The sequence below is a fragment of the Manacus candei genome, unplaced genomic scaffold, assembly GCF_025592945.1.
Source record: "Manacus candei isolate 608988 ecotype Guabito, Panama unplaced genomic scaffold, ASM2559294v1 h1tg000061l, whole genome shotgun sequence".
Taxonomy (NCBI): Eukaryota; Metazoa; Chordata; class Aves; order Passeriformes; family Pipridae; genus Manacus; species Manacus candei.
The window spans coordinates 5,959,199-5,986,182 of NW_026138109.1; the positions used below are offsets into that span (position 1 = coordinate 5,959,199).

A 26,984-nucleotide genomic window follows, 5' to 3' on the forward strand; every position below is an offset into this window, starting at 1 on the left:
TCAGGCACCGAAAGCTGGTTATTTGTTGGACACTGTGGTGGTGGAGGGATTGGGTGGCCGATGGTACCAGCACAACAAATGTACTGATGTGGAGATGAAAATAAGAAGAACTGGGAGGAGACATTTTATGCAACTATTGCAATTGCAAAGCGATCTAATATCACCTCAAATGAAAGATTATTGTTTAGGGAATTCTAACCAAATCTCAGTAGTGAAATAGAAAAACTGCAGGTGCCAGTATCTGGGATTCACCACAGTGAATGGCATGGATCAGCCTGGTTTTGTTTGGAAGTCATCCAGGGAACTTAACTCTAAATTGTGAATAGGCACAACAGCAGCTCTGATAAACTAGTGCCTACTGTTGTTACATTAAAAGTAACAGACAATAAGCCCTCAATGGGCTCAGGAATTCATTAGTATATCCCGTGGGAAAAGATTACTGGTAGAAATTTGAATCAGGCCCAGAGTGCCAAGATTCTTCTAGACATCGAAGCCTTTCCTTAGCATGAGTTAATTTTCCTGGGAAGGACAACTTTTTCCTGAGAATAAACCCTTTTACAAGTGTTCAGAGCTCGTCCTTCCCCACAGCACTGGAGCTAAAACAAGACCAGCCAGTGTTTCCAGAAGTACACCCACACTATCTCAGCCCAGTGCATCTTGTGCCGTGCAGGATTAGAGAAGTTCCCTGGTGCGCCGGTGTTTTGTGCCTCGGGCTGGATCTGTGCTGAGCTGAGCAGAGGTTTGGTGTTGTGCATTTCAAGATACGTCACAGCAAAGAAGAGCACAATGTTGGGCTGAATCCATCCGATCAGATCTCCTCTGATATAAGTCCACCGGAGAATCCTGGGGAAGAGCTTTTGGTGAGGAGGTAGCAGTGATGTGAAACTTGTACAGGAGGACAAACTCTGTGTGCTCTTCTACCTGGTCTGCAAGGGTCATAGGATGGAGCTGTGGTCTACAATCCCCTGAATTCCCAGAAGGCACATCCAGACCAAATGCTCTGATCATGGAGTCACCTTTCATTCTAACAGTGTGTTATAGCTTAGCTAAATGAAGAGGATTTCATTTAGCCAAATGAAGGAGATTTCATTTAGCTAAACTATAACACAGTGTCCTCATCTGCCAGGTATCATCTCTACAGAAAAGCTGACAAAGTTATACTTTGTATAGATGGAAAGAAGACACGTGTGATTACAGCTGCTGTGATACGATACACTCATCCTGGAAGAGCAATGGAGAGGGAGGACAATGAAACCTAAGAAAGTCAGGGCAGCAAAGGTGACAGCTCCACGAGTACTCAATTTGTGCAGTGTCAACACAGGGCAGCCTCTGGAGAAACAAGCAGAATGGATTGACTCAGGTGTGAGGTGGGGACTGCATGGGGCTTGTTCGGAAAAAGAAACAGATGGAGCCTGTCATTACTCTGCCATATACAACTGCCTTCTTCATTTCCCTTCAAGATAAAGACCATTAATAAGACAAACAACAGGAACATGAGCAGGAGAGAGCATTAAAATTGTGGTTTATGGTTTGTCTTCCCTCCACAGTCCTGTTTCCTTGAGCCTTGATGAATGAATATCTTCTTATCTTCTTATCTTATGGTTCAGTTTATCTGTTGTTGGAAGGAACTTGATAAAGTCTGAATTTAGGAGTGCACTGAGACTACCTAGAGGTCACCACTGAAGGCAGGGTTCTCCAGAGTGGCCAGGAGCAAGGGACCATCTCTGGCACGGCTCATGGCAGAAGCCCATGGTGCCATGCTGCCAATGGTTGTGTTCCCACCTGCCAGCTTTCTGGGAGAGGTTCCTTCTGTTCAACACAAAATCCAGTCCCAGCCGGATCTTCTGTACCGCTTGACGGATGTTGAGCCCTCTTGCAGTGGATGTAGACGTATTCACGTGGCTACCCTGGGCACACTCACAAAGGAAGGTGCTGGGATGACCAGTGGGCTGGGAAACAGCTGGGCAAAACTAGTTTAGCAGAGGCGTGGAGGCCATGGGGCACGGCACAGAGCTGGGACTTTGGCAGTGCAAGGCACAATATCCCATTAACTCGTCTGACGCCTTTTTGTGTGTGCACAGAGTGCATGTTGAGGAATAGGATTTCCCCCATTCCTTTCTGCACCACGTGGAAAAATATTTTTCTGGTTCAACTCAAACTTCCTGCTTGGTGATTTTGGTTGATTGTGCTATAAATCAGCTATCCCGAGGAAGTAAGTGCTCGTTCTCTGCTCTCCAATACAATACGAGCTGAGACACTGGGAGCACGGAGCTCATTACACCAGGCTGGGCAGTTATTCCTGCCTTGCTCCTTCCTTATGTGGAAACTGCCCTTGCCCCTGAAGAGGCCTGGGGCCCCAAGCATGCTGTTTCTGTTTCTAATGCTTTTGTGATGGGAGAAACAGAACTGTGGGCAATAACTGAGAAGAGGTTTCACCCAAGATTTATGCAAGAGCAGGATGGGGTGGATTTTGTTTTGGTTTGGTTTGGGTTTTTGTTTCTTTCTTGATAATCTGACACTGAGTTCACTTTTTTAGTGGCAAGCGGTGAGCTGACATCACCATGACTCTCTGGTCTCTTCTAGGAGTTCCATTAGCTGATTAAAGTCCACCTTCGTGCCATGCATCCTTGATTACATCAAATGTGCATCCCTTTGCATCTACCAGACCACAATCTCTTATTGATGTGCCCAGTCACTTCTGGTGCAGGACCTTGTTCTCAGCTTTTTGGTACACAGGTACACTATATACATGCACTGACCACCCACATGCTTCCCACCACCTCTGAGGAGCAGCAGGAAGCAGAGTTGTGTCATCCTCTAGCCTCCATAGAAATAAATGCTTTTCTTAACTGTACATCAATAAGAAGAGGGGACATCCACTGCTGAGGAGTCCCTCACCCACCCCTGAGGAGAGGAGATAGCCATGGCTGAGAGGTCCCACTGAGAAGAGGGGACAGTCATGGCTGAGGGGTGCCAACCCAGTTGCTAAGAAGAGGAGACACCCACTACTGAGGAGTTTGGACACCCATGGCTGAGGGTTCCCAACCCCATCACTGAGGAGAGGGGGATACCTATGGCTGAGAGTGATCCCAACCTTGTCACTGAGGACAGAGGACACACATGGCTGAGGGGTCCCAACCCCATCACTGAGAAGAGGGGACACCCACCCCTAAGAGACCCTTCACTCATCATTGAGAAGAGGGGACACCTGTGGCTAAGGAGTCCTTCATCCACTGCTGGGGAAGAGGGACACTCGCCACTGAGGGGTGCCAACCCCACCTCTGAGGAGTGGGAACACCCCTGCCTGAGAGGTATGAGGATCCGACTGGACTCCCCCGCCCCAGGGTCCACCGCATGTCCCGGCGGGGGGCTGGGGTGAGGTAGGGGCACCCCTGCGAGGAACCGCGGGTTCGAGTCTCGCGTCGGACGGCTCACCTGGCCGGACCATGCGGCTGCAGACTTTGCCTCCAGCCCCTATAAAAGGTAACGGAGGCGTGAGTCAGAGCCGCCGCCTCCTCCCCGCCCGCTCTCACTTACGTGCGGCCGGGCGGGCGGGCAGGCAGGCACGGAGCCGCCGTCCCGCACCCGCGCACTTGCCGGAGATGAGCCGCGCCGCGCTGCGGGTCTCGCTCCTGCTCCCGCTCCTGCTCCTGCCCGCCCTGGGCCGCGCCAGCTCCAAGAGCGACCACGACCAGAAGCACGGTGGCGAGGGGTCCCCGCACTCCCCGGGGAAAGGTGAGCGGGGGTCCCCCCGCGCGCGGGGCGCCGCGAGGCGTGGGGCACCCCGCGGCTGCGTTTGGGGTCCCCGTGCACGATGCGCCTCGGAGCGCTTGGTTTAGGCTCCCCGGTCCCTGGGCACCCTGACGCGTGGAGCACCCCAATACTGAGTCTGGGGTCCCTGATGTATGGGGTGCCGAGATGCAGGGGGTTCCCCTCCTACACCCCATCTTGCTGGGTTGGGAATTCTTGATGGTGTGGGGCGCCCCAATGCAAGTGGTGCTGGATTTGAGATGTCCGATGCTTTTTGGGGTGAGAGGGTGGTGCCCCCAATGGTGGGGAGTTCTCCCCTTGCTTGATTTGGGGGAGGGAGGGGGGAGGTGTTGTACCTCCTGATGCACCGTTGTTAGGGCTCCAGGTGAGCCCCAGTGTGAGGTGCCCCTGTGGAGCTGTGTCCCCCCAGCATCTCCCAGCTGCGGGCGCTGCCCCCCCTCCCAGCACGTCCCTGCCTTTGTCCCTGCTCCCGCCAACTCCTGTACGGCCCGGCCGGCCCGACCTCTGCCCAGAGGCTGAGCCCTCGCTTTGTGAGCAGCCCTTTTCTCTTACTAAGTCCCTTTTGCATCAAACTTGGGGGTTCACGGCTTCCTGGGGCGGGGGTACCAGCGCTGTGCACCAAGCAGTCCCTGCTTGCTCCCGGGGATCCCCCGGAGGTTCCAGCCCCGCGCCTCGGCGTGGTGAACGCCGAGCGGTCCCCTTTATCCCGCAGCATGTCTGCTGGGCTGCCCTGCATCCACCTTGTCCCCCTGCAGCCCACCGAGGACGGAGTCTGGCGCTGCTAGAGGGGGCTGCCCCATGGCTGACGATGGGGAATGGGGGACGTGCTTGAACTCAGGGCTGCGAGGTGGTGCCCCTCCTCCTCCCTTGCTGGCGGTGTGGGGGCTTTCGGGGTCACAGTTTCAGGGGAAAAGTCCTGGGTGTTTGGTCTTGGTACCTTTTCTGAGCGGAGACAGTGGCGCTGCCAGCGCTCTGCAGGGGTTTTGGGCGAGTGCTGTGGATTTGCTCTCGTGGAGCTGAGCGCTGCACTGGGACACTGCTGTCCATGGCTACACTTCTTGTCCCTGCATTGCCCGCAGGTTTGTTTCCCGGGCTCAGCCTCATAGCTGAGTGTCCTTGGTTTTGCCTCTGGTAAGGAGTTGTCCTGACCTGTGCCAGGACAGCAGCCCTGTGGTAAGGACCGGGAATTGTTTGGTGCCAGGAGCTGCTTTTGTTATTGCAATGAATCACTTTTCTTACTCGAGCTTCTCTTGCTGGGCTGAGCACAGGACAGAGATGGGGATGCAGATGGTCCCTGCCACAGAGGTGAAGTAACCCCAGCCACAGAGTGGGAGGGTGTTTGCGTTCAGCGTACTGGTGCGCTGCTCTGGCAGCAAGCTGCTGGACACTGCGTGGGGTTTGGGATTGGTGGTTGGGAACACTGAGGTTGGGATGGAGATGGGGGAAAGGCGGTGGCATGGAGGTAGCTACAGAACAGACAACTTGGCCTGTGCCATACCAGTGTTAGAAGGTGAAGGTCTGGATGGAGTCCAGAAGCAGGTTGTGGCTGGAACCCTCCAAGGCTCCTGCCAGGTGCCAGGTACGTGTTTCGGCACCTCTACTGGGCGATGAGCTGGTTCCCACTTTCTTGAGGCTTGTGGACGAGGTAGGGGTGGTGTCCCCCCAGCCCTGGGCACTCAGCACATGTCTGGGGGTTGACACTGAAGCTTTGCCATGGGGTTGCTCCCTGAGTAGCCTCTGGCTCGCCCAGAGACCCGAGTCTCATGTTACTTGTGTCTTTCAGAAACTGTAACTCCCTTTCTGACTGCTGCCTGTTTCCTCTCCCTCCTGTTCAGATGTGTCTTGCTCTGTGTCCACTTCTTGCTCATTCCCCGATACTTCTTGCTCATTCCTTTTCCTCCAGCTGAGCCCATTTTCCTTGCCTAATATTCCTTATTCATTTCTTTCCCCAGCTCCAAGCACTGATCTGTCCTCTGGGATTTCCCCATTTTTATCCCTTTTGTTGGGATGGCCCTTTCTCTCCAGCACTCTGTAATTGTTTCCTCTTTCCCCCAGCACTTGCTGGGGCAGCTGGGTTCAGAGTGAGCAGGAACATGCCCTGGAGTAAAGCCTGCCCTATGCCTTCCTCCACCCAAATCCTTGCCCCTCTGGGAGCGAACTGGTGTAGTCTTGGGCCCCTCAGCCCCAGCAGTCCTCCCCGAGGAGAACAAAGAACAATCCCTGCAGCAACCTGTGCTACTAGTGGCAGATTAAAGGCTGATCCCAAAGGCTTGCAGTGGGTCAGAGTTTATAAACACAAAGGGGTTTTAGTGCAGGCTTGGGAGGGATCAGTGCCCCCATGGGCAGCACATGGGGTGGTGTCCTGAAAGGATATGGGCGCTGCATGGGGTGTGTGTTTGGACGGAGAAACCAGGGCAGAGGTAGGGCTGGGATGGCACAGCCCTCCCATAAAGAGACTTCTTGTGGGGCTTGGCAGAAGGGTGTTTGAGGTATGCACCCACCCTGCAGAGACCCTGCCCAGACCAGACCATGCTTGCCCCAAACTGATCTGGAGAGCTGGTCATGGGCAGTGTGAACACAGTGGCACAGCCCAGCTACCCTGGTCAGGTTATTGCTTTCAAGGGACACGGTGCTTGGATGTGTTTTGTAGGCTGGGACCTGGGTGCTGTGGCTGAACTCTACTTTGCAACCTGCACTCTGTGCATCTCTGTGTGTCCTCATACCTCCTGCCTTACTGACCGTCAGGAATAACCTTACTGTCTTTCCTGGGCCATGAGCTCCACTAGTCTCTTCACAGCCTGGGACTGATCTGTAGACAGGGCACAGCAAGGTAGTCCTTACCTGGCATCTGCAAACTGAACTCATCTCACAGGGCTTTGCCCCAGGTATGGCTGAGAGTTGGGTCAAAGGGGAGAAGAAGCTCTGGCAGGATCCCAGCGTGCCCTGTGCCTGATCACAGCTGATAAGAGAGCTAGAAGTGAGCCCGCTGCCCTGCCTGCCACACACAAGCCATCGGAATTCCAGAGTTCAAGGCAAGCAGGCAGCACCAACGTCTGCGCTGCTGTCATGCAGCATCCATGCTGTGAACAGTACACGTGTTTGTTTCAGTGTTATTAGGTGCCTTGCAGCAGCCTCAAGCAGTGTATCCCCTAAAATGTGAAAGACTGAGGATGGGGAGTGCAGATGTATAGGGCAAACCTTCTGGGCTCCTTCCTTATTGTTTGGCTCTGCCGAGGCTGCCCTCTGGGTCTGTGCAAGTGATCCTGAGTCCTTCAGGTGCACAGTCCATCGCCGTGTGCCTCTGGTGAGCTCTCCTGTGAGCAGCCTGATGCATCGGTGCCTTTCCCATGTGAGATTTGTTGCAGTTAGTGGTTGTGCTGGCTCCTCACCCTGCCAAAAGCTACTCCTACCCCTCCTCCCGGGCTGCAGGACATGCGGAGCAGCACACTGGTAATGGCAGCGTCTGCCTGAACTCGGCAGGAAAGTGTTGTTGGACGGTGTTGGATGTCAAGGAGGGAAGGGAGCTGGCACTTGCAGCACTGCCTGTATCTCAGAATGGGAGGGCTCGAGTGGGAGCGAGCAACAGCAAGAGAAAGCACAAAGGGAGGGAGTGAAGGGGAGAAACTCGTGGGAAAGTTGGCTGGATCGTGGGCTGCTGAGGAAAGGGGGTGGTGGTTAATAGGTGAACTGGAGGGGCTGAGCATGGAGGTGTTCTTGCCTGCAAGGGCAGGCAGCTCCTGTGTTTTCCTGCTAGGACCCCTGCAAGCAGTCCTCTTCTTGCATGTTGTCTCCCGGTGTGCTCATCACATCACCAAGGTTGTTTCCCCCCTCGTTTTTGGGAGTGCTTTGCAGTCCCTGCTGGGGTTGTGAGTGCTCAGAGATAGGGCTGGGCATGCAAAGACCCACTGCCAAGGTGCAGCCACGTCTGTTGTGGTGAGTGGCAGCAGTTCAGTAGAAAGGAGACCTGGCACTATGCAGTTTTTCCAGGCAGAAGACGTGCTCCAGCGGGAAGTGTGGGAGGCAGATGAAATTATGCAAATCAGCGCTTGGGCAGGGCAGTGGGTTAATGTTCATGGCAAAGGGCTGCGAGACTGCAAATGCCCCCATGTGGAAGGGATCGGAGTAGTGCAGGGCTCCTCTGACCCGTGCCAAGGCTGGGGCAGATGCTGAGAGCCTGACCAGGCTCCAGGGCTGGGCTTGTCTTGGTGCCCTCCTACAGCGCTCCGTGAGTGTGCCAAGGGGACCCAACCCTGCACCGCCGGGCTTGAGAAATGCCTCCCCGAGGGGGTGGCCTGGCTTCACCATCACTGCACCCAGATCCCATGGGATGGGGAAACACACTCAGGTAGCTTCAGGATAAGGGCTCCTGGGTCCTTTTGTTTCTGATGCCAAGACACCCCTGAGAAAGTCTGTTGTGTTGGAATGGATCGAACTGACTCCTGGGTGCAGCCTTTGGGGTGTTTAAAGCTGCCGAGCGGAGCTGGTAGGAGGCTGTGAAGAGGGTCTGGATCCCCCATGGCTGTGGGAACAGGCGGGTGCTGGGGAATGTGGGAACCTGGGGTGGGTGGCACAGTGCTGACACAGCAGGGCAGGTGTCAGCACGGTGCTATTGCTCAATCTATGATATGATGTTCAAGCTGCTCTCTGTCAAGGCAGAGTCCCTGGAGGTGAGCAGAAAGTGGGGTGCTGGGGCAGGCTGTGCCAGTTGAGGCATGTGCAGTGAGCCGTGTGCCAGCCCTGGGGTGCTGGGCCTTACCTGTGCCAGGACTGTCCCAATGTGAGTGCTCCTTGGGGTGGCTCCCCATGCTGCTAGGGACCCTTGTACTGCAGGAGGGGAATCCTGCCTAGGAATCAGCAAGTGTGGCTCTTATGTGCAAAGCATGTCCACTTTATGCAGGTAGTGCCAGAAGGGGCAGGAGAGAGAAGCAAAGTGGGAGAAGGTATAGGGTGTTTCCAGATGAAGGTCCCTGTTCTCTGGATTTTGGTGCATAATCAGTGTCTGTGGAGCAGGTTACCTTTGGGTGAACAAGGAGGGCAGGATGAATGGATCTCAGCTTGCTGTAGCACAGCTGGGTGCATCCCAGGGCAGTGCCAGGGAGGCATGGAGAGGGCACTGTAGCCTGTCCTGGGGCACACGTGTTTCTGCCTGGTGCAAGCAGCTGTGGCTTGCCCTATCCTCTGCTTGTGGCTCCTTCTTCCTATGCCTTTAGGAATACCAGCGCCTGGGCAAGTGATTCCTGAGAGTCAGAAATGCTGCAGAGGTGAGTCACCAGTGAAGCTGGAGGAAGCCTCAAGATCTGTTCCCATCCCTGCAAAGCATAGCACCCCTAAACACCCTCCAGAACTTTCCAGCCGAGTTTGGCTGTGGCCTTCACTTTCCAGCAGATGCACCAAACACCCCCAGGAGTACCCATGCCTGGATCCTTGCTGAGAGGAGGGCAGGGTCCTGCTGTGGTTGGGGCCTTGCATGGGACATCTGGGCCTGGGAAAACTTCTCCCTTCCTTTCTCACCCCCGAGCTGGAATCCACTCCTATTAATAGCAAGTGGCTGTTGATAGCTGTTGTCAGCGGCAGGGATGGGGACTGAACCAACGCCTGCTGAGCCCCTCCTGTGTCCCAGCCAGCCTGGCAGGCAGTTGGCCCCACCAAGGGACAGAGATGGTATTGGTGCTGGACCGTACTTGTTAAATGCTCCTCCATGTCCTTGCTGCTGTATGAATGCCCCCCTTTGCCCCAGACTTGTCCCATCCCGGCACCCTCTGCTCCTGCCCTTGTGGGCTGGGATGTGCCAACAGCCTGTCTGCAGTGAGGAGTGTGCTGGTAAGGACAAGTCAGAGGAGGAGCCCATGAATTACCTGTTGTGCCAGTCAGAGCAGGTGCATAATCTTTTTGGGCCATGTTTCCCTGTTTGTGGCAAATCTGAGCCCCACATCCCTTTGCCTGGAGCTGTTTGCCTAGAAGGGCTGGCGACAGCCAAGATGTTTGGTCAGAGCATCTGAGAAAAGGCTCTTGTGCATTTCTAAGGCCAGCTCCAGTGACATGCTGGGAATCCAGCTTTGCTGGCAGCTCTGGAGAAGACTGATGGTGCGAGGGTCACCCTATTGAGTATTGTTGTACCCTCAGGACCTGCCCAGGAGGGCTTTGCCCCCTCTAGATCGGCACAGCGGGCACGTCACCAGCTGGGAAGCTCAGGGCCTGTCCTGCCCTGCTGTGGCCACTGTATGGCCCATGGGTGACATAGGACATGCAGAGGTCCCGGCACGGACTCCCCCCGTCCTCCCTCCTGCTTTTGCTATGGAAAGGTTTTGCATGGTAGGGCCTTTATACAGCTCTGTGTGGGCATTTCGGTGGTCGAGTGAGCTACCATAGAGGGCTGCTGGGACAGGAGCTGAGCATTTGGCCTGGCACATTTTCTTGTGGCAGTCTGTACCCATGGTAGAAGCACTCAGTGGTGTAAGGACAATGTTTTGGTGCTCGTTTTTTCCTCTGCTGTGAGTCCCAGGGCTTCTTTCTCCAGTGGGAGGAGGGTGTCTGCATGGCGCAGTGCATCTTGCTGCCCAAACTCCTTGTGATGTGGGACCTGCACTTTTGAAATGCCTTGTCTTGGGACAATGGGACGTTTTGGCTGCTCCAGAGTAGCTGCCAAGGCACTGATACAGCTGCTTAGTGACGGAAGCCAATATTGCTGATTTTTCCTTTATAAGGATGATGACAAAATGTCAGGCCCTGCGGTTTTCCCTCTGACCACCAACTGCAGGGGACCTGGCCTTGCCCTGAGGAGGCAGTACCATTTGCCAGGGTAGAAGGAGTGGGAAAGAAAAGGCAGGGAGCGGGATTGAAGGCAGTGGGATCCCCATGACCTGCTGCTGTGGCTGAGAGTGCTGCCTGGCAGAGCTGCGTTTGCTGACAACCTTTACCTTCCATTCATGTGGTTTTTTCTTTTTTTTTTCAAGGCCACAGTCACTGGAGCTATGAAGGTAAATACCCTACAGTTACTCCTGCTTTTTTCCTACCACTCGGCAGATCCTGGGCCTGAGCCAGCCGTGGTTAATGATTAGAGGACTCCACGACTCACCTTTCACTCCTGCCTGACCCTGACACAGTGCCCGAACCCAGGCACGGATGGGCTGAAGAGCCAGGGGTTGCTCTGGTTTCAACAGGAAGCAGCAGCTCCAAGGAGGGTTTCCCCAGCTCCTTGGGAGTGGGGGGACGCCCCTCAGGGCAGGGCTCCTCCCTGCATGGGAGCTCCCCTGATCCTGTGCCACGCAGGAAAACAGGCTGGGCTCTCCAGGCTGGATTTGCAGTCCCTGCTGGGACTTTGACCTGCCCAGGGATTAGCTTGCCTTCACCTCTGCCCTCTGTCATCCTCCCTCCCTGTCCTGCCTGTCCCTACCTTCCCATCATGGCTTGGGGGGCTTCTCCACAGCACCCATGATGGGCATCACTGCAGTGCTATCACAAATGCACCCCTTATTTCTGCACCACCACTCTGGGGTTTGGCTTGGACCTGCTAATGCCCAGCTCCATCTTTACAGGAGGTCCTGCGAGTGTCTGGCCTGGAGACAAGCCTGGGTTTGCTTTGGCCCATGATACACTAGAAGCAGCCCTCTGCAGTACAAAGGGAGTTTTCTGGGCATCAGCCATGCTTATCCCAGCTGTGGCACTGTTTGTCAGCCACCCCGGCCACGTGAGCTGGCCCTTTGCCACGGAGCCCAGCAGCACGGTGGTACCTTGCTCAAATGGCAGGGCGGGTGATACCTGCCAGAGGCCAGACTGTGCAAGACAGCAAGTGTGTGATGAGCTGCAGGGCAGCAGCTCCACAGTTTGCCAAGTCCACTTGTAAATGATCTTCGTGTGTTCTTCCTAAACACCCCAAAAATAGACTTTCCTGGCAGCTCACCCTGCTCCAAGACCTTTCCTGGTACAGCTGCATGCAGTCACATGGTGGCACGGATCTGCTCCCAAGCTAACTTCATGGAATCTAAACTTATGTGCATGGATAATTCCCTGGCCAGTGCCCGTCCCCTTCCCCACCACCCCCCAAACCTTCTTTCTGGTGGTCTCCTTACCCAGGCGATCTCACTGACACTCCCTCTCTTCCCTCTTGCACCAGACCGGGAGCACTGGGATACAGATTACCCGGACTGTGGGGGCACCTCGCAGTCACCCATCAATGTTGACACAGCTCAGACCATCTTCAGCCCTGACCTGCGGCCCATCCAGCTCTCTGGATACAGCCTGCCTGCCAAGGAGAAGCTTGTGCTGAAGAACAATGGGCACACAGGTGGGTGCAAAGGCGGGGCAGAAGCAGAAACACAAGCAGAGGCTGCCCAGACTCTCCCAGCAGGACCAGGCTTCTCTGATGCCCTTTCCCTGGGCTCTGGGAAGGAGGTACTCTTGCAGGCTGCAGTCATGTTGCCTTCAAAGCCAAAAGGGAAGCATTGAGCCAAGTCCATGTGTTTTCCTGGATGAGGGGAGAAACCTGGAGATGTCCAGACCCTTTGGGAGCTAGCTCTAGAAATTTGTTAAACTCCACATTTCCTTTTAAAATGTGTCCCTGGTATTTCTGACACAGGTTTGCAGCCACTGGTTCCTCCCCTGCATTTCGCTTTCAAAGGACTCATCAGTCTCTGGATGTGACTTAGCCTATAAGTTACCTTTGTCTCTTAGGACTCAACCTTGATCAACTTCTTCAAGTCTGTGCTTAAGGATGCTGTCTCAAGATCTTAAGAAATTTTTATACATCTTTTGTTTCCTTTCTCCAATTTTAGAATGGTTTTTGGAAAGTCTGGACACAACTTATGTTATTTTAGTATCAGCCACGTTATGCCAGATATGGAGGAAAACCACATCTTTCCATTCATCTCCCCTCTGGGGATGGTCTGACCTGGTTGCTACCAGCTTTTTCTGGGAGCCAGCAGACTGTTCTGTGCACGCTGGTGTCTGCCAGTCGCTAAGCTAAGAAAAGGTTGTGGAGAAAGGGACTTAGGAACTTGCTGATGGTGAGATAAGGCACCTCCTTGCCCTGGTAGCAAGCGAGATGGAGCTGACCTGTGTGTACAGCAAATTTGAGAGGTCAGACTCGCTGTGCATGGTCCGATCAGCTGCATGGTGCATGCACAGAGCTCTTATTGTGGCCTCCTGCCCTAACGTGCCTGCAGAGTTAAGCTAGTTGAGCTCAGTAGTTGCTATTTTAGACACCCTGGCATCTGGTATTGCTTGGTGTTTAGAAAAGCAGACAGAGCATTTTCACTGGGGAGGGGGGAAGTACTTTCTCCCATGCTTATAAAATGCCTTTATTTATTGTGGCAATGACTTGCCTGCTTTATGAAAAGCCATAAATAAATAAAAAGTTACCAGTCCAGTAAGATATTTGAACAATTACTCATTTTGGTAACATAAAGTTTATATGCTGCATAAGCTTTTTAAAGGGCCTGAAAATGACTCAGGTAGCTGGGAGAAGGAATGCAATGATGCAGCTATACAAAAGAAAGGTAAAAGCAGATAAATTCACAGGGAGAGAGCAGTCTCCCAGTTCCTGTGTTTGAGTTTTCTATCTCTGAACCCAGTGGCAGGGAACTCGAGATGGCAAATGACTCATCACAGCCCTGCTACGTGGTTAATTCCGAATCTGTGCCCTAGCTTGGTGATGTTACTAAGGGCCACTTCACCTATAAAGGAGAAAAGAAAAGAATTTATATTAAAAATTAGGAAGACGTGCTTAGAAGGATAAGACAGCCTTTCACGGGGTCCAGGGATGCTCCTGATGTTTTTGCCTCACATCCAGGTAACTCAACTTTAGCTTTGCCACACTGCAACGTGAGTCCAAAATAGCTGGATAAACCACACTGAAGTAAAGAAAAATGAAATATGAATTTACAGTATCCAAAGAGGCAAAAATTTGAGCTCTAAGTGCTTTAAAAATATTTAATGCTTCCATGCCACCAGCTCCAGTGCTGTCAGACACTCGCAGGCTGCCTTATTTGAAAGGTCTCAGCTTGCCAAGCTCCGCAGCTTTCTGTCCAGCTGCCCTGCTCTCATAGGTATTCACCACTCTGCCAATATCTTTCTCTACGAATTTTGTCCATGGTCTCTTTATATTATTCTCACTTACTGAATAAATTGTTGGATAACATTTGCCTTGGAGCTGGCCCCAGGAGTCTTTGCAGAGGGGCTCTTCACTTTCCAGCATTTTCATAGCAGCTGTTTTCGAAGCTGACGTATTTACTGCAGTGTCCTACAATCTGAAGTCGAAAGCTGAGCCCTGCCACATTGGCAGGCTTGCCCGTAGCCCCATGAAAGATGGAAAGCAAGGTTTTTTTGTTATGATCAATTTCCACAAGCTCAGGGTGACTGTTTCACTTGAGACATTTCCTCTGTGTCCCTGTGGGGTGGACTGGGCTTTGTGTTTTGCTGACTGACATCTTCCTTCTGCCTCTGCAGTTGTCCTGGAGCTGCCTGAGTCACTGGCCATCACTGGTGGCTATGCCCAGCAGTACCGAGCCGTGCAGCTGCACCTGCACTGGGGATCCCTGCTGGCACCTGGCTCGGAGCACACCGTCGACGGGCGACGCTTTGGTGCCGAGGTGAGGAGCCCTCGTGGTGGTGGATGAGTCCTTTTCCTCACGGTGCTGGGCAGGGAAGGCACTGGAGGGCTGTCATGCTCCTCGCCCATGGCTCTCATTGTCGCTGGACGAAGGCTGTAACCCCTGGCCAGGAGCCCAGGCAGCTCTGCAGCAGTGGAGTTCAGTGTAAGAGGCCACGCTCTGGTGCTGGGCGAGACTCACGCTGCAGCCTCGTCCTGGGCTGATGGAGCAGGAGCTGTGGCGGTCCCCAGCTGGGGAAGCCAGCTCCCCTGGAGGCTGTGAGCGGCCTGCTTTGGGAGCTGCAGGGACTGTTTACTCTGTACACACTGTCCTCTTGCTCTGCCAGCTCCCATCTGGTTTTATCCCTCCTTCTCTAGCTGCTGTCCTCGAACTGAGACCAGCTCTGCAGTATGAGCCCCTGGTATGCAGGACATTGCCGTCCCTGGCTGGGGAAGTTCCTGCAAGCAGACCCTCCTGCTGGCTGCTTTGCAGCAGCGCATTTCCTTGGTCTCACCAGCATTTTCTCTTCCCAGGAGGGGTGCTTGTCACATGTGCACATCTTTCCCAGCCCTTGCTTTAGAAGGCTGGAGCCCTGTGAGTGGTGAGCATCTCCCATCGGTGCCCATCCTACATTGGGATTGCATGTTTCCCTTTCAGATCCACGTGGTCCACTACAACACCAAGTATGACAGCTTTAAGGAGGCAATGGTTCGCCCAGATGGCCTGGCTGTACTGGGAGCCTTTCTGGAGGTGAGTCCCATAGATCAGCAGGGGGAAGGTGGGGCTGGGGTGGCAGAGCTGGGCACAGTTTTGAGGACTGTCAAAGATGCAAATGCACTTTGGAAGAAGGGGAGAGAGAGGGCAGAGCAGTGCTGATAGAATGAAGGGGTCATGGGGATAAGCTGCCTCTCACAGAGAGTGACACCTCCTTGCTGGCACTGCCATCACTGGGTGGTCTCCCTTCAGCCCCTGTCCTTGCCATAACTGTGGAGTCTCTGTGTTGCAGGTTGGGCCAAGTGAGAACCCATACTATCAGGAGATACTTGAGCATCTCCACGAAGTCGAAGGAGTAGGTAAGGCCCTGTCCCATGTAGTGCTTGTCTCAGGGGCTGCAGCCCTGCAGAGAAACCCACTGCCTGGCAGAGCGAAGCTGCAGCAGGCATTTGCTGTGTGTACATGAGAAGGGGAGCATTGCACCGCTCCTATGGAAGCAGTGCTCCAAGGTGCCCTCTGCTCCCACATGCCTCCAGGGGAAACTCACTGCTCTTTCTCCAGTGGCACACACAGTGCCGGGCTGCCCATGATCTCCATGCTGTTGTCCTGCAAAGGATTGCAGGTCACTCCTATGGTGTTTCTTCTCCCAGGGCAGCAAGTGTTGGTGTCCGGATTCAACATTGCAGGTCTACTGCCTGACAACCTGAAACTCTACTTCCACTACAATGGCTCTCTGACCACCCCTCCCTGCTACCAGACGGTGAAGTGGACAATCTTCAACCAGACCATGAAGCTCTCTCGTGACCAGGTCTGTCAGGGCAATGAGCTCCACACTAGGTCTTGCCCAGCCTCTCCCTGCAAGCGTGCACCATCTGTGCTGGTGCCCTGCAGCTCATCTGGCTCCCAAAGGGGGGATGGATGCTGCTCTGCTCACACTGTTCTCCTTCCAGATGTCAATCCTGGTGAGCAGCCTGAGGACTGATGACAGCGATCTCCTGCAGAACAATTACCGGCCAGTGCAGGACCTGCACGGGCGATGGGTGCTGGCCAGTTTCCAGACCACCCTGCCTTCACAGAAGCACACTCCTGGTAAGGAGTGTGTGAGCGTGCTCAGGCTGTGCCCAGCTGCAGGGGTGCAGAGACGGGGCAAGGAGCAGGAATCAGTGCTTTGTGCCTCTTACAAAAGTGCAGCATTTGCCTGGGTTAGACCTGCCCAGCAGTGGTCTTGGGGTCCTGCTCTGCTCTGTTCCTGCACTTCTTTCACCCTACCAGGGAAAGATTGTTTCTAGGAACTTAGTTTATCCTTAGTCTTGCAGACGTAACAGTAGGAGGACTAGGGGATGTATGTTCAAGAGCAAACATCCAGGTCCTAGCATCCCAGCTAGCTCCTTCAGTCCCAAATGCAATAGATAAATTCAGTAGGAGCTGTTGGTGGCACAAACTTGCAGCAAGCACCCTTCATCCAAACCCTGCAGGAAGGGCAGTGCTGGAGACCCCTCCTGAAGGCTGCAATCTGCCAGTGGGGCCACACAGACATCCCAACCAGGCACACAGTCCCCTGCCTGAGGCAGCCCTGTCTGCCTGTCCTCAGTTTGTCCTTGAAGGCTTTTCTTGCATTGGTGGTTTCCAGGAATGAGTAGAATTTACTCTTAATCCTCAGGTGTGACTATCGCACTGCATCAATGAATTTTTACCCGTTGCTGTTCCCTGAGGTCACAGGGGTTTTTCTGTTCAACATCCTGTTCTTTTCTGTTTTGGTGGCATTTCCTGCACCTTGTGTCGAGCTGACTAATAGGAACAGCACACAGGCTTTGTCCCAGGCCTCAGTAACCACACAGTGTGGTGCAAGGCACTTCCCTCACCATTCCACCTACAGCCAGCTTGCTGATGGCTGTAGGCTTTTTATCACTGTGGTCTTCAGCCTGGCTAGCAGTTTCCCATGTGGCACTGCATCAAATGCTTCACTGAAGCCAGGAGAGATAAAATCTACCGCATTTTCTTTGTCTAGAATATCACTTATCAAAGAAGGATATCGGGTTAGGCTGGCACGCTCTATCTTTGGTAAACCTGTTAGATACTTTATCATATTTTCCATTTACCTCCAAGCCTTTCTTTTACTACTTTCTTGCAGAAGCTGTTCAAAACCTCCAGGTGCCCATGCTGGGGCAAGGGAGGAGTTGCCTAGCTCTACCTTTTTTTTTTTTCCTTTTCCTTATTTGCTATTCCTATCCAAAAATCCCCACTACAACAAAGCCACAAAGCCCTTGTTCCTGAACTGCCAGGGCAATGTCCCAGTACTTCTGGATGAGGTCACTGATCCCCTGTCTTGAGTGCACAGGATTGCTGGGGCTTTCTCCCCACGTCAGTGCTAACTGCCTGCTTTACCCCTGGGGCCAGTGAGACTGAGGTGGAGTGCTGGGGGGTCACGTCTCATTTTGCTTGCAGCTGCACCTTCTGCGCCCATGCTTGTTGTCATTCCCAGTTCAGGATAACCGCTCCTGCCCCTGGGAGCTGGGTGAAGGTGGTGGCTTTCCCGCAGTTGGATACAGCCCGCAGATAGTGCCACTCTGCGCGCGATACCCGAGCCGTGCACAGATGACTGTGCAGCTCTTTAAAAGTTATGCTCTTACGCTGGGTAAATATTTGCCCGGCACAGCTCCCTCCCTGCATGTAGAGCCACTAAACCATCCCCATGCTGGTGCCCTGCCCGCAATGGACGGCTGCCTCCTCCTCAGGGGGAGCTGTCCATCCAGCCACAGGCAACTGTCCCCATGGTCACCGCCTGCTGGGCTCACCCCATGTCCCTCTCCAGGGTCTCCTGTGGGGTTTGATAGAGTCATGGGGTGCTGCAGTGCTCGGCACCCTGCCTGTGTTTCCTAGCTGATGGAAACAGCAATGGTGGGGGGAGGCTTCTGGCTGAGCTCAGCGAGGCTTCTGAGTGGGCTGTGGTTCAGGGATCCTTTTTTCTATCCTTCCCTTGATGCTTCTATGCCAGGGTGTCAGGGCTGGGATTCCTGCAGCAAGATGCTGTGAGCTCCTGGGGATGCTGCAGGCAGCTGTCCCCGGCCTGCTCATGGGTGATGGGGAGTCTTTCAGGCAGCCCTGCTTTGGCAGTGGGGCCCGAAGGCCTGCAGGCTTGACACTTCCTCCCCGAACACCTGGAGCAACCTCCTGACTGTACTGTCTCTCTTACAGGTAGTGACGGTTCAGCAGCAACAGCAGGTAGGTGAGGGGCTGGTACAAAGGAGGAGAAGGTGGACAGGGGGTGTACCTGCCTGGGAATTGGGGTCCTGGAAGCCATGTTCTGAGCTGGGGCGCAGGCAGCCACAGTGGGTTTTGCAGGGCAGAGCTCACATCCCTGCTGCTGGTTCTCACCCTCTGGTCTTTGTCTCCTTTGCAGAAGGACACTCCAGCTCATTTCATGCAGGTAAGTGTGCTCAGTCGAGGCTGCTCCTTTGTGCCCTCTCTGCCTTGGGGCCACCAGCCTGCTCTCTGCCTCGTCTCACTCAGACAGTAGCTGCTGGGGACCATCCCCAGTGTAACATGGCTCTGCTTGGCTTGTAGGGGATGTGCTGGCCGTGCTCTTCGGGGTGCTCTTTGCTGTCACAGCACTGGCCTTCCTGCTGTACATCTACAAGCACCGCAGCCAGAATGCACGGTGAGACATGGGGACATGCAGAAGGGGGCCTTGGTCCAGGGCATGAGAAGGGGGCTTAAGGGTGGTCTCAGGCAGTAAGACCTTCTGCCTGGTCTAACACTCTCCCCCTCTTTCTTACCCCACCAGGCTGGACTCACCAACCAAGTCCAAAGTCATTTACACCGCAGCCAGCACCGAGAACACTGCGTAAACTCCACACCTCTGTGGCAGTGCCAGCTCCACCGGTTCAGCTGCCACCCCACCTCCCCTCACTCTCACCCCGGGCCAAGGATGAACCAGTGCTCCAGCATCCCTTGGCTGCACAGGCTGCCCACATGGACTGTTTGCCTGGGGAAGCATTTGACCCCAACAGATATTTTTGTTATAAAAAAGGTAAAAACTATTAAAAAAGGAAAAAACAAAGTAAAAGCCACCCATGGTACCAGACCTCTCTGCTGTTCTTGTGAGAAGCTGTGGGGCAGGAAAGAGCACCCTGGTGTAGCTGGATCCACAGTGGAGAAGGGTATGCAGGGACCCCTTCCCAACCAGCAGAGACAGCATCAGCCTCTGTGCGCTGGGCAGAGCTCCAGAGTAAGCAGCACAAGGCTTCTTGTACAGCCCAGCCCTGCCCTCCATCACTCTGGGACTTCTTCCTCCTCTTATTTGTGCAAAACATTGGAAAAACACAGCTACAGCTTGGTAGGGCTGGAGAAAGGCAGAGCTGCAGGTGGCAGAGCCACTGCTTGCTTGCTGGACAGCCCCCACCCAGATCACCTCCAGCTCTATCAGAGCTAGATTAGCCACAGTAGCCCCAGATTCAGGGCTACCTCCCACCTTCTGTGGTGGCTCAAGCAGCAAAACCAAGGCCTGGGAGAGGAGAGGAACCTGTAGACTCCAGCCCTCAGCAGCCTCCATCTCAAAGTTGTAAACCTAGAGCCTAACCCCTGTTAGGATGAACAGAGCAGGAGCAAGCCCTCCAGGCACATGAGGCCTGCAATTGCCAGACCATTCTCCCTGAGTCACACCAGCATAAGCCACTGCCACCACTGCTTGTACCCTCCCCACACGGGCAGTGCCGATGGCCACACACAGCACTCACTTCTCTGTGGTACTTAATTTTATTGGTATAAAAGCCCACTATGGATAAAACTGCCTTCTCAGCCCGATGGCAGTTTCTCCCTCCCAGCCCTGTGGCACAGAATCAGGGCTGGTACCCGCCTGAAAATCCCCAAGAACAGGAGAGGGCAATGATCCATTGGAATGGTCCCTTGAACCCTCTCCCAAATCTGTGCCGGCAACAGCTGTGGCATTGCATCTCCTCCCAAGCCCTCCACCACCCTCCATGTCCACTGGGCCCTTTGGATACTGCCTTCTCCCCGTTCTCCTCCCACCCTGTGAGCTCTCAGTACCCCTGGGTCCCCCAGCACCATCCTGCTGTACCAAGATACCAGCTCACTGCGCTACCACAGGTGAGCGCCTGGGCCGTGGCTCCTGCGGTAGCAAGACTGGGCAAAGAGGTGGAGAAAGGAGCCCCACAAGGGTCAGCCGTGAGCCAGAGCACGGCAGCACTTTGCAAAGCCCCTTCCTCCACCCTGCAGCAAGGAGGCAATGCGGGCGCCCCGCCCGGGTATGGGGGGCACCACGCCTGCGGCGGCGGGGGGAGAAGCGATGGGTTTCTTTGGGCTCAAGACTCCAGCAGTCCAAGGTAGCATCCTTCACAGGCAAGCTAACTGGGGCTGAGCACACGGCAGGGCCAGTGGAGTCAGGCCCCCCAAAACTGAGCTGTTCTACGGGGGCTCCCAAAGGGGCGTTGGAGTGAGCCAGTCCCAGCCACACTGGTTGTTTGGTAGGTTGGCTGCCACAGCCGGACTCCAGCGCCTGCCCTGCTGGGACTGGCCAGGGTCCCCGAGTCCAGGAGAAAAGATATTGCAGAGAAGGTGATGGCTGATCCTGCCACCAGGATAGGAGGGGAGGGCAGGGGTGGCTGGGGACAGGAACATCCTGCAGGGCCTCAGGATCCTGGCTGGGGGCTGGCTCCGCTCCGTAAACCTGCAGGAACCGAGAGGAGAAGGGGTCAGTTTTCACCAAACACTTGACTCCACTTCTCCCAGGAGAGGCAACAACCTGACTGTGGCCCCAAAAACCACTTGCTTCTCCTTGTCTGGGAGACAAGGGGATGATGTCCTTGTTCCAGCCACAGGGACAACCTCCTGCCATCCCAGCATGAGTCCTGGTACCCAGCAGGACCCACGGTGTCCCTATGCCCTTTACGGAGCAGGACTTACAGAGCAGGAAGCGCCGCAGGTTCTGCGCAGATCCCCCCGACAGTAGGTAAGCCCAGGCAGCGGCAGCAGCCATCAGCATGTAGGAGGGCACCAGGCTGCCCACATACAGGGGGTTGCAAAATGACTGCGGAGAGAGGCAGGAGAAGAGAAGGGTGAGCAGGCAGGAGAGGGGGAGGGATAGGATGTGTGGCAGTGTCACCGCCTCAACGAGTGCAGTGGGACAGAGGACACCAACTCCAGGATTTGGTTTGTGAAGGGCCAGCTGCTTCGCTAGTGCCAAAGATTGTTTCCCCCCAGCATGGGGACCAGTACCCCAAATACAGGTCCTGGTGCAGAGCTCTGCTCCCAGTTACTCACCGACCCCGAAACAATGAGGTGCATGACAACGACCGCCGCGATCTCCCACCAGCGCCGATGCTCACAGCCATGGAAGAAGAGGATCCCCCAGAAGGTGTGAAGGAAAATCAGCACCATGGTCATAAAAGCTGCAGGGAGCACAGAGAGGTGTCATCAGGGAATTGCCCACCCTAACCTGGCCTGCAGGCTTGGGGAACGATGGGGAAGTAGAGATAATGTTGGGCTAGACTGGGAGGAGCTAAAGCATCTCTCCCACACTCGAGGAGAGATGGGAGAGAAGAGCAGGGAGGGTCACAGGGGACAGAAAGAAGGGTTTGGCACAAACAGATGTGACAGGGGCTCAGATGGGTGAGGGTGTAGCATGGAGAGGACAGCATGGAGGGAAAACTTCATCCCCCCTGGCTCTGCTGCCTCTGTAGTGGGGCAGAGACATGAGCAAAGGGTGCCAGTCACTCACCTGAGGTCAAGAAGTACAGCTGCGAATCCCCATGGATGCCCACAGTGCCAGGCCCTAACGCATCCGCCAGCAGGTTGATCATGGAGAAGGCGCCGCTCATGAGACCAAAGCCCACGCCAGCCACTGCCAGGACAGGGACACTGTCAAGCCCTGAGCCTCCTAGGGGCCACGCCAGGCACCTCCCAGCCAGCTCTGGCATGAGAAATCTCCCTTTGCTCCCAGCACCACGCCCAGCCCTGCGGTCAGGGTGCCCTGCTCTGCACAGCACTCACCATATGCCATTTGCTGGATGGAAATGGGGGAGCAGCCGTCCTCACTGAGGGCCACCAGCCCCTCGATAGCCTTCCTGTGGGGTGAGAGCACAGTGGAGCCCAACACAGCCCAGCCATCTCCTGAGGCATGGTGCAGTACTCAGTCTGTACTATGTCATCCTCCTGGTAACCTCCCCACCTCGAGCTGCAACATCCACCACGGAGAACATCCGTGTGACTTGTACCACCAGGCAAACCAGACATGTGAACACCACGTGAAGCCACACAGAAAGATTTTCCACAGAGGAATGTGGGTGCCAGCCAGCCCAGCAGAGCAGGGCTGGGGTGAGCAGGACATCGGGTGTAAGGTAAGCAGCAGCACCCCCACATGGAAAGCAGCTCCAGTGCAGGCAAGGGAGGCTGCACCTGATCTCTGCATTTATACTCCAAGAAAGATGTTGACAAACAAGGAAGGAGCTGGAAAAATTCTTTGGGGAGAGAAACTGGGAGAGGCTTCATAATTTTTATCAGCTAGAGGTGTGGCGGGTGAGCACATCAGACAGCTCCTCAGCCCGGGGAGGGCAGCAGAGTTTAGATCTGGAGATCCACAAGCAGTGGTTTGTGTCAGAGGCTGCTCCGTGGAGCACTGCTACCCTCTGCCTGCCTGCCTCCAACAGTGCCCTGCCGCAGGGAGCACTGCGAGCCCCAGCTCCCCTGGCCTGCTCCCAGCTTCCACCCGGGAAAGCTGGGGGTTATGAGAGATGCCGACCCCAGCACTACCTGCCCATGCCTGTCTGCACAGCCCCAGCACAGTGTCTGTCCATCTGTCCACACACAGGACAGGGTGCAGCATGTGCTCAGCTGGCAGCACAAACCCTGCACTCCAAGCAAGTGGCACCCTGGAGGCCGGGAGCTGCCGAGGCTGCACTGAGACTGTGCCCCGGGCTGGTCCGGGCACCAAGTCCTCCAGACCTTAGGGCTGCTCTGCTCCACTACCTGAGACCCACTGAGGTCAACACATCAGAACAGGTGCCACCCATGCACTCCCAGAGAGCACCGAGATGACTGGTGCCACATGTGACATCGCCCCCAGCCCAGGAGCTCCCAGACAACATGTGACACCCTCCACGGCCAGGACCACCATCCAGCAGCACTGGCACAGCAGGGGAGACGCCATTACCTGAGGAGCTTGTAGTAAAGGAAGCGGAAGGCCTCCTGCAGCAGCACAGAAAACATCACCCCAAATATCAGGAGCCCCTTCTGCAGCCGCTCATCCCGCGGGTCGCTGGCTTTCACTGCGATAAACCAGATGAGGGACGAGAGCAGCAGCGACACCAGCCAGAAGAAAGCCCTGCAAGAGACAGAGCCTGCTGGCACTGGGGCTATGCCGGGGCCATCAGGACCATCCTGCACCCCGCTGTGCTGGTACTGGCATGGTAGCTGTGCCCCAGCCTTGCCTGCTCTCCCACCAGCACCAGCGCTGTTCTGGTCCCAGTGCCGGGCAGGTGGTGCCTGTACTGGTCCCAGTGCTGTGCTCTGGTCCCAGTGCCGGGCAGGTGGTGCCTGTACTGGTCCCAATGCTGTGCTGTGCCTGCATTCCTGCTCCACCACTCACCAGAACTGGCACCAGTGCCCCTATTGTGCTCAAAGCAGTACCAGCACCTGTGCCAGGATCATATTCATGCCAGCAGCAGTACCACACCCTATTGGTCCCAGCGATACTGGTGCCAGTGCCCCAGCTGCACACACGCACCAGTACCACTCCCAACCCTCCACTGGTACTGGTATTATAGGTACTGGTGTCCATGATGTACCGATGGCTGTGACAGTAAGAGAAACAATGTTGGTGCTCCTGTCATGCAAAGAACAGCACCAGCATGAATACTGGTGACCCCACTGAGCCACAGCAGCACAGGTACTGTCCCATGAGGGTGCCTCAGCCAGTACCAGTCACATGCCTCATGCCCCTCATGCTACCAGCACTCATCACATCCATACTGGTACCATCCATACTGGTACCATCCATACTGGTACCTCTGTCACACCCATATGGCACCAGCACCAGCACTGGTCCCAGCACCCCATCACACCCATACTGGTACCACTACCAGCAGTGGTACCAGTGCCCCCATCACACCCATGTTGTATCAGCACCAGCAGTGGTACCAGTGCCCCATCAGGACCATACTGGTCGTGTACAGGCACTGGGACCATCACCCTGTCACACCCACACTCGTACCAGTGCCCCTGTCACACCCATCCTGGCACCAGTATCCCTGTCACACCCACACTGGTACCAGCACCTCTGTCACACCTGTACTGGTTCCAGCACCCCTGTCACACTTGTACTGGTACCAGTGCTCCTGTCACATCCACACTGGTACCAGTGCTCCTGTCACATCCACACTGGTACCAGTGCTCCTGTCACATCCACACTGGTACCAGTGCTCCTGTCACATCCACACTGGTACCAGTGCTCCTGTCACATCCACACTGGTACCAGTGCTCCTGTCACATCCACACTGGTACCACCACCCCTTTCACTCCCATACTGGTACCAGCACCCCTGTCACACCCGTACTGGTACCAGCACCAGCACTGGTCCCTGTGCCCCGTGATCCCCACACCGCTCCCGGCACCGATCCTGGCCCCACATCAGCCCCCACAGCAGCGTCAGCGCCCCCACCACGGGACTGACCCGGCGATGAGGATGATGATGCGGAGCGGATCGCGGGCGATGGTGAAGAGGAAGAGGCCGAAGGCGGGCCCGAAGGCGATGAAGGTGCACCCGAAGAAGACGGCGAGCGTCATGTCGGCGGGACACGGGGCCGGGACACACGGGACGCGGAGCTCGGTCCGGACGGGCCCGGCGGCCCTTCCCCCTCCGCCGCCCTTCCGGGGCCAGTGACGTCACGGCTGCGCGCGCCGCCGCCGCCGGAAGCGGCCACAGGGGCCGCGCCGGGAGGGGCGTGGCCTGACAGCGGTGGGCGGGATCAGATTGTGACGTCACGGCGCGCGGGCGGGAATGTGGGATATCGGGAGAAGGTGCTGAGCGCGGAGCTGGGTCTGGCGCTGGAAGAGGCTCCCCGGGGAAGGGGTCGCAGCGCTAAGCCTGACAGAGCGCAAGGAGCGTTTGGAGAACGCTCCCGGGCACGTGGTGGGATTGTTGGGAGTGTCCCGTGCAGGAGGCAGGAGCTGGAGTTTGATGGTCCCCGTGGGTCCTTTCCAGCTCGGGGCATCCTGTGATTGTGTGGGAACACAGTCTGTACCCGGGGAGCTTGGCCTTGTCCCCACGGCCACCCAGGGACCAGGGCTGGGGTGTGCAGGCTGTCCCAGCCTCAATGGCTCTGTGAGTCTGTGTTCCCTCCACTTGTGTGTTCAACCCAAAGGAGACTTGACAAAGAAAGGGACTTCGGGACCCACTCCCACTTACTGACACCCACACCCTCATGCAACACGCTTTCTTCTCCCAGAAGACTTCGGACAAGTGCATTGGATGTCGAGTTCTGCAGGTGCTGAACTGGCCCCCGTGCCTGTCTCGGCACACCTGCAGCCAGGCTCAAAGCTTCTGAGGGGTCTGGGTCTCAAAGCATCTATTCATGAAATACTCATGGCCCTGCTCCTGAGAGGCACAATCCGCAGCAGAGCACTCCGGTGTGGCACACAGAGGGCTCTCCTGAACCTGGGAAACCCTGGGGCACTGCCCCTCCAGCCCACTCCTTGGCCCTTGCACCCAGCAAGTTGGAGGCTGGATCTTCGCTCCAGGGACACTACTGGCATTTGGCTGGATCGCTGGGGTTTGCAGGGCCAAGTCATGCCCTGGCAAAAGGGATCCCAGAGGAGGAAATGGGGCACAAGTTTGCCTAAGGTTTCATAACTTCTTTGCAAAACAGCTCAGAGTCAGACCACCTGGCCCAGAGGAAATCATTTGTGAAGTGCACCAAGATGGTGATCCTAGCCCAGTCCACAAGGACAATAAACATCAACATAGAGAAGACATCCTGCAAGAAAGGCATCACATAACAGAACCCTGAGAACAAGTGCTTTTTATTTACTTTTGCTCTGAAAGACAAGTAATCAACATTGAGGCCAGCAACTACTAAACCAATACAATGAATGCTCCCCAAGGGTCCCTTGCTGCCTGTCACCCTGCTATAGGCTTGTCTTGCTGCAGGGGTGCTCCAGTGCTGGTCCCAACCCCCCCTGAGCATGTGGAGCAGGGGTTCCACATCCTCCTTCACTGCACATTCCCTCACAGGCAGCACAGCCCCAGTGTGTAGTGCAGTACCAAGCACTGCATGTGGGGCATTCATAACTCATATGGAAATGAGACAGCACCACGTGGTTTTGGTGTCCATGTTTCCCTCCAGCTGCCTTGTCCTCTGCTGGCATTGAGAAGTCCCTAATATCAATCTGGGAACAGGGAGAAGGGGGATTTGTGTGACACTTGGCTTCAGGCTGCCTGACCTGTTTTGAAAACCCCCAGAGCCTTGCAACAAACCCTGCACAGCTCGACAACGTGGCTCTTCTGGACCTCACCCCAATCTCTCAAGCTGTAAATGCAGGGAGGGACTGAGGGGTGACAGTGGTCTGTGCCTGGCTCTGCACAGCTCAACATATCAAAATATCTCAGACATTCTTTGTCTGGTCCTCCCCCTCCAGCGTGTAGTTCAAGGATATTGAACAGGAAGGATTTGGAGATGAAATGAGACGCCAGAGAGGCAAGAAAACTGGGGCAGAGGGCAGAGGTGAAAGGCTGCCAGAGGTTAATGGGGTGGTTTATCAATGGGGTGGCAGCCCATGACAGGGCTGAAAGCTCTTTGGGGAGATGTTCAGTCTGTCAGGCCAAGAGAAACAAATCCAAAGGTTGAAATTCAGTGGGAGATGTGCAGATAGAGGAAGAGAGGAGAGGACAGGCGCTTCAGT

At 55.3% G+C, this 26,984-nt stretch overlaps 2 protein-coding genes across 3 annotated transcripts; one reads left to right on the top strand and one right to left on the bottom strand.

Moving 5' to 3' along the window:
- The first annotated feature begins 3,426 nt into the window (after nucleotides 1-3,426).
- Nucleotides 3,427-19,141, top strand: LOC127478584 (carbonic anhydrase 9-like). 2 transcript variants are annotated; one of them, XM_051804463.1, is made up of 12 exons: nucleotides 3,427-3,735; nucleotides 10,725-10,748; nucleotides 11,885-12,055; nucleotides 14,215-14,357; nucleotides 15,015-15,107; nucleotides 15,364-15,430; nucleotides 15,722-15,879; nucleotides 16,022-16,160; nucleotides 18,267-18,293; nucleotides 18,472-18,498; nucleotides 18,636-18,729; nucleotides 18,856-19,141. In XM_051804463.1, exons 1-12 carry the CDS (start codon nucleotides 3,447-3,449, stop codon nucleotides 18,917-18,919), a joined length of 1,296 nt encoding a protein of 431 aa, XP_051660423.1. In that variant the 5' UTR covers nucleotides 3,427-3,446; the 3' UTR covers nucleotides 18,920-19,141. The 2 variants fall into 2 exon arrangements, with proteins under 2 accessions (XP_051660423.1, XP_051660424.1); XM_051804464.1 differs by lacking the exon at nucleotides 3,427-3,735 and adding an exon at nucleotides 8,860-9,032.
- Nucleotides 19,142-19,807: 666 nt separating this feature from the next.
- On the bottom strand, nucleotides 19,808-24,975 carry LOC127478585 (gamma-secretase subunit Aph-1b-like). Its single transcript, XM_051804465.1, has 7 exons — nucleotides 24,757-24,975; nucleotides 23,239-23,409; nucleotides 22,080-22,153; nucleotides 21,808-21,930; nucleotides 21,351-21,478; nucleotides 20,994-21,117; nucleotides 19,808-20,757 (listed from the first exon to the last, which is right to left on the bottom strand). Exons 1-7 carry the CDS (start codon nucleotides 24,867-24,869, stop codon nucleotides 20,720-20,722), a joined length of 771 nt encoding a protein of 256 aa, XP_051660425.1. The 5' UTR covers nucleotides 24,870-24,975; the 3' UTR covers nucleotides 19,808-20,719.
- Between the last annotated feature and the right edge of the window lie 2,009 nt (nucleotides 24,976-26,984).

What these genes read in the sequence shown, in the direction of transcription:
- LOC127478584 (XM_051804463.1), top strand. Translation starts at nt 3,447, where the DNA reads ATGCGGCTGCAGACTTTGCCTCCAGCCCCTATAAAAGGTAACGGAGGC. An exon ending in GAAGAACAATGGGCACACAG is followed by an intron (nt 12,056 to 14,214) that starts GTGGGTGCAAAG and finishes CTGCCTCTGCAG; the next exon opens with TTGTCCTGGAGCTGCCTGAG. An exon ending in CCACGAAGTCGAAGGAGTAG is followed by an intron (nt 15,431 to 15,721) that starts GTAAGGCCCTGT and finishes TTCTTCTCCCAG; the next exon opens with GGCAGCAAGTGTTGGTGTCC.
- LOC127478585 (XM_051804465.1), bottom strand. Translation starts at nt 24,869, where the DNA reads ATGACGCTCGCCGTCTTCTTCGGGTGCACCTTCATCGCCTTCGGGCCC. An exon ending in ATCATCATCCTCATCGCCGG is followed by an intron (nt 23,410 to 24,756) that starts GTCAGTCCCGTG and finishes TGTCTCTTGCAG; the next exon opens with GGCTTTCTTCTGGCTGGTGT. An exon ending in CTTTACTACAAGCTCCTCAG is followed by an intron (nt 22,154 to 23,238) that starts GTAATGGCGTCT and finishes CTCACCCCACAG; the next exon opens with GAAGGCTATCGAGGGGCTGG.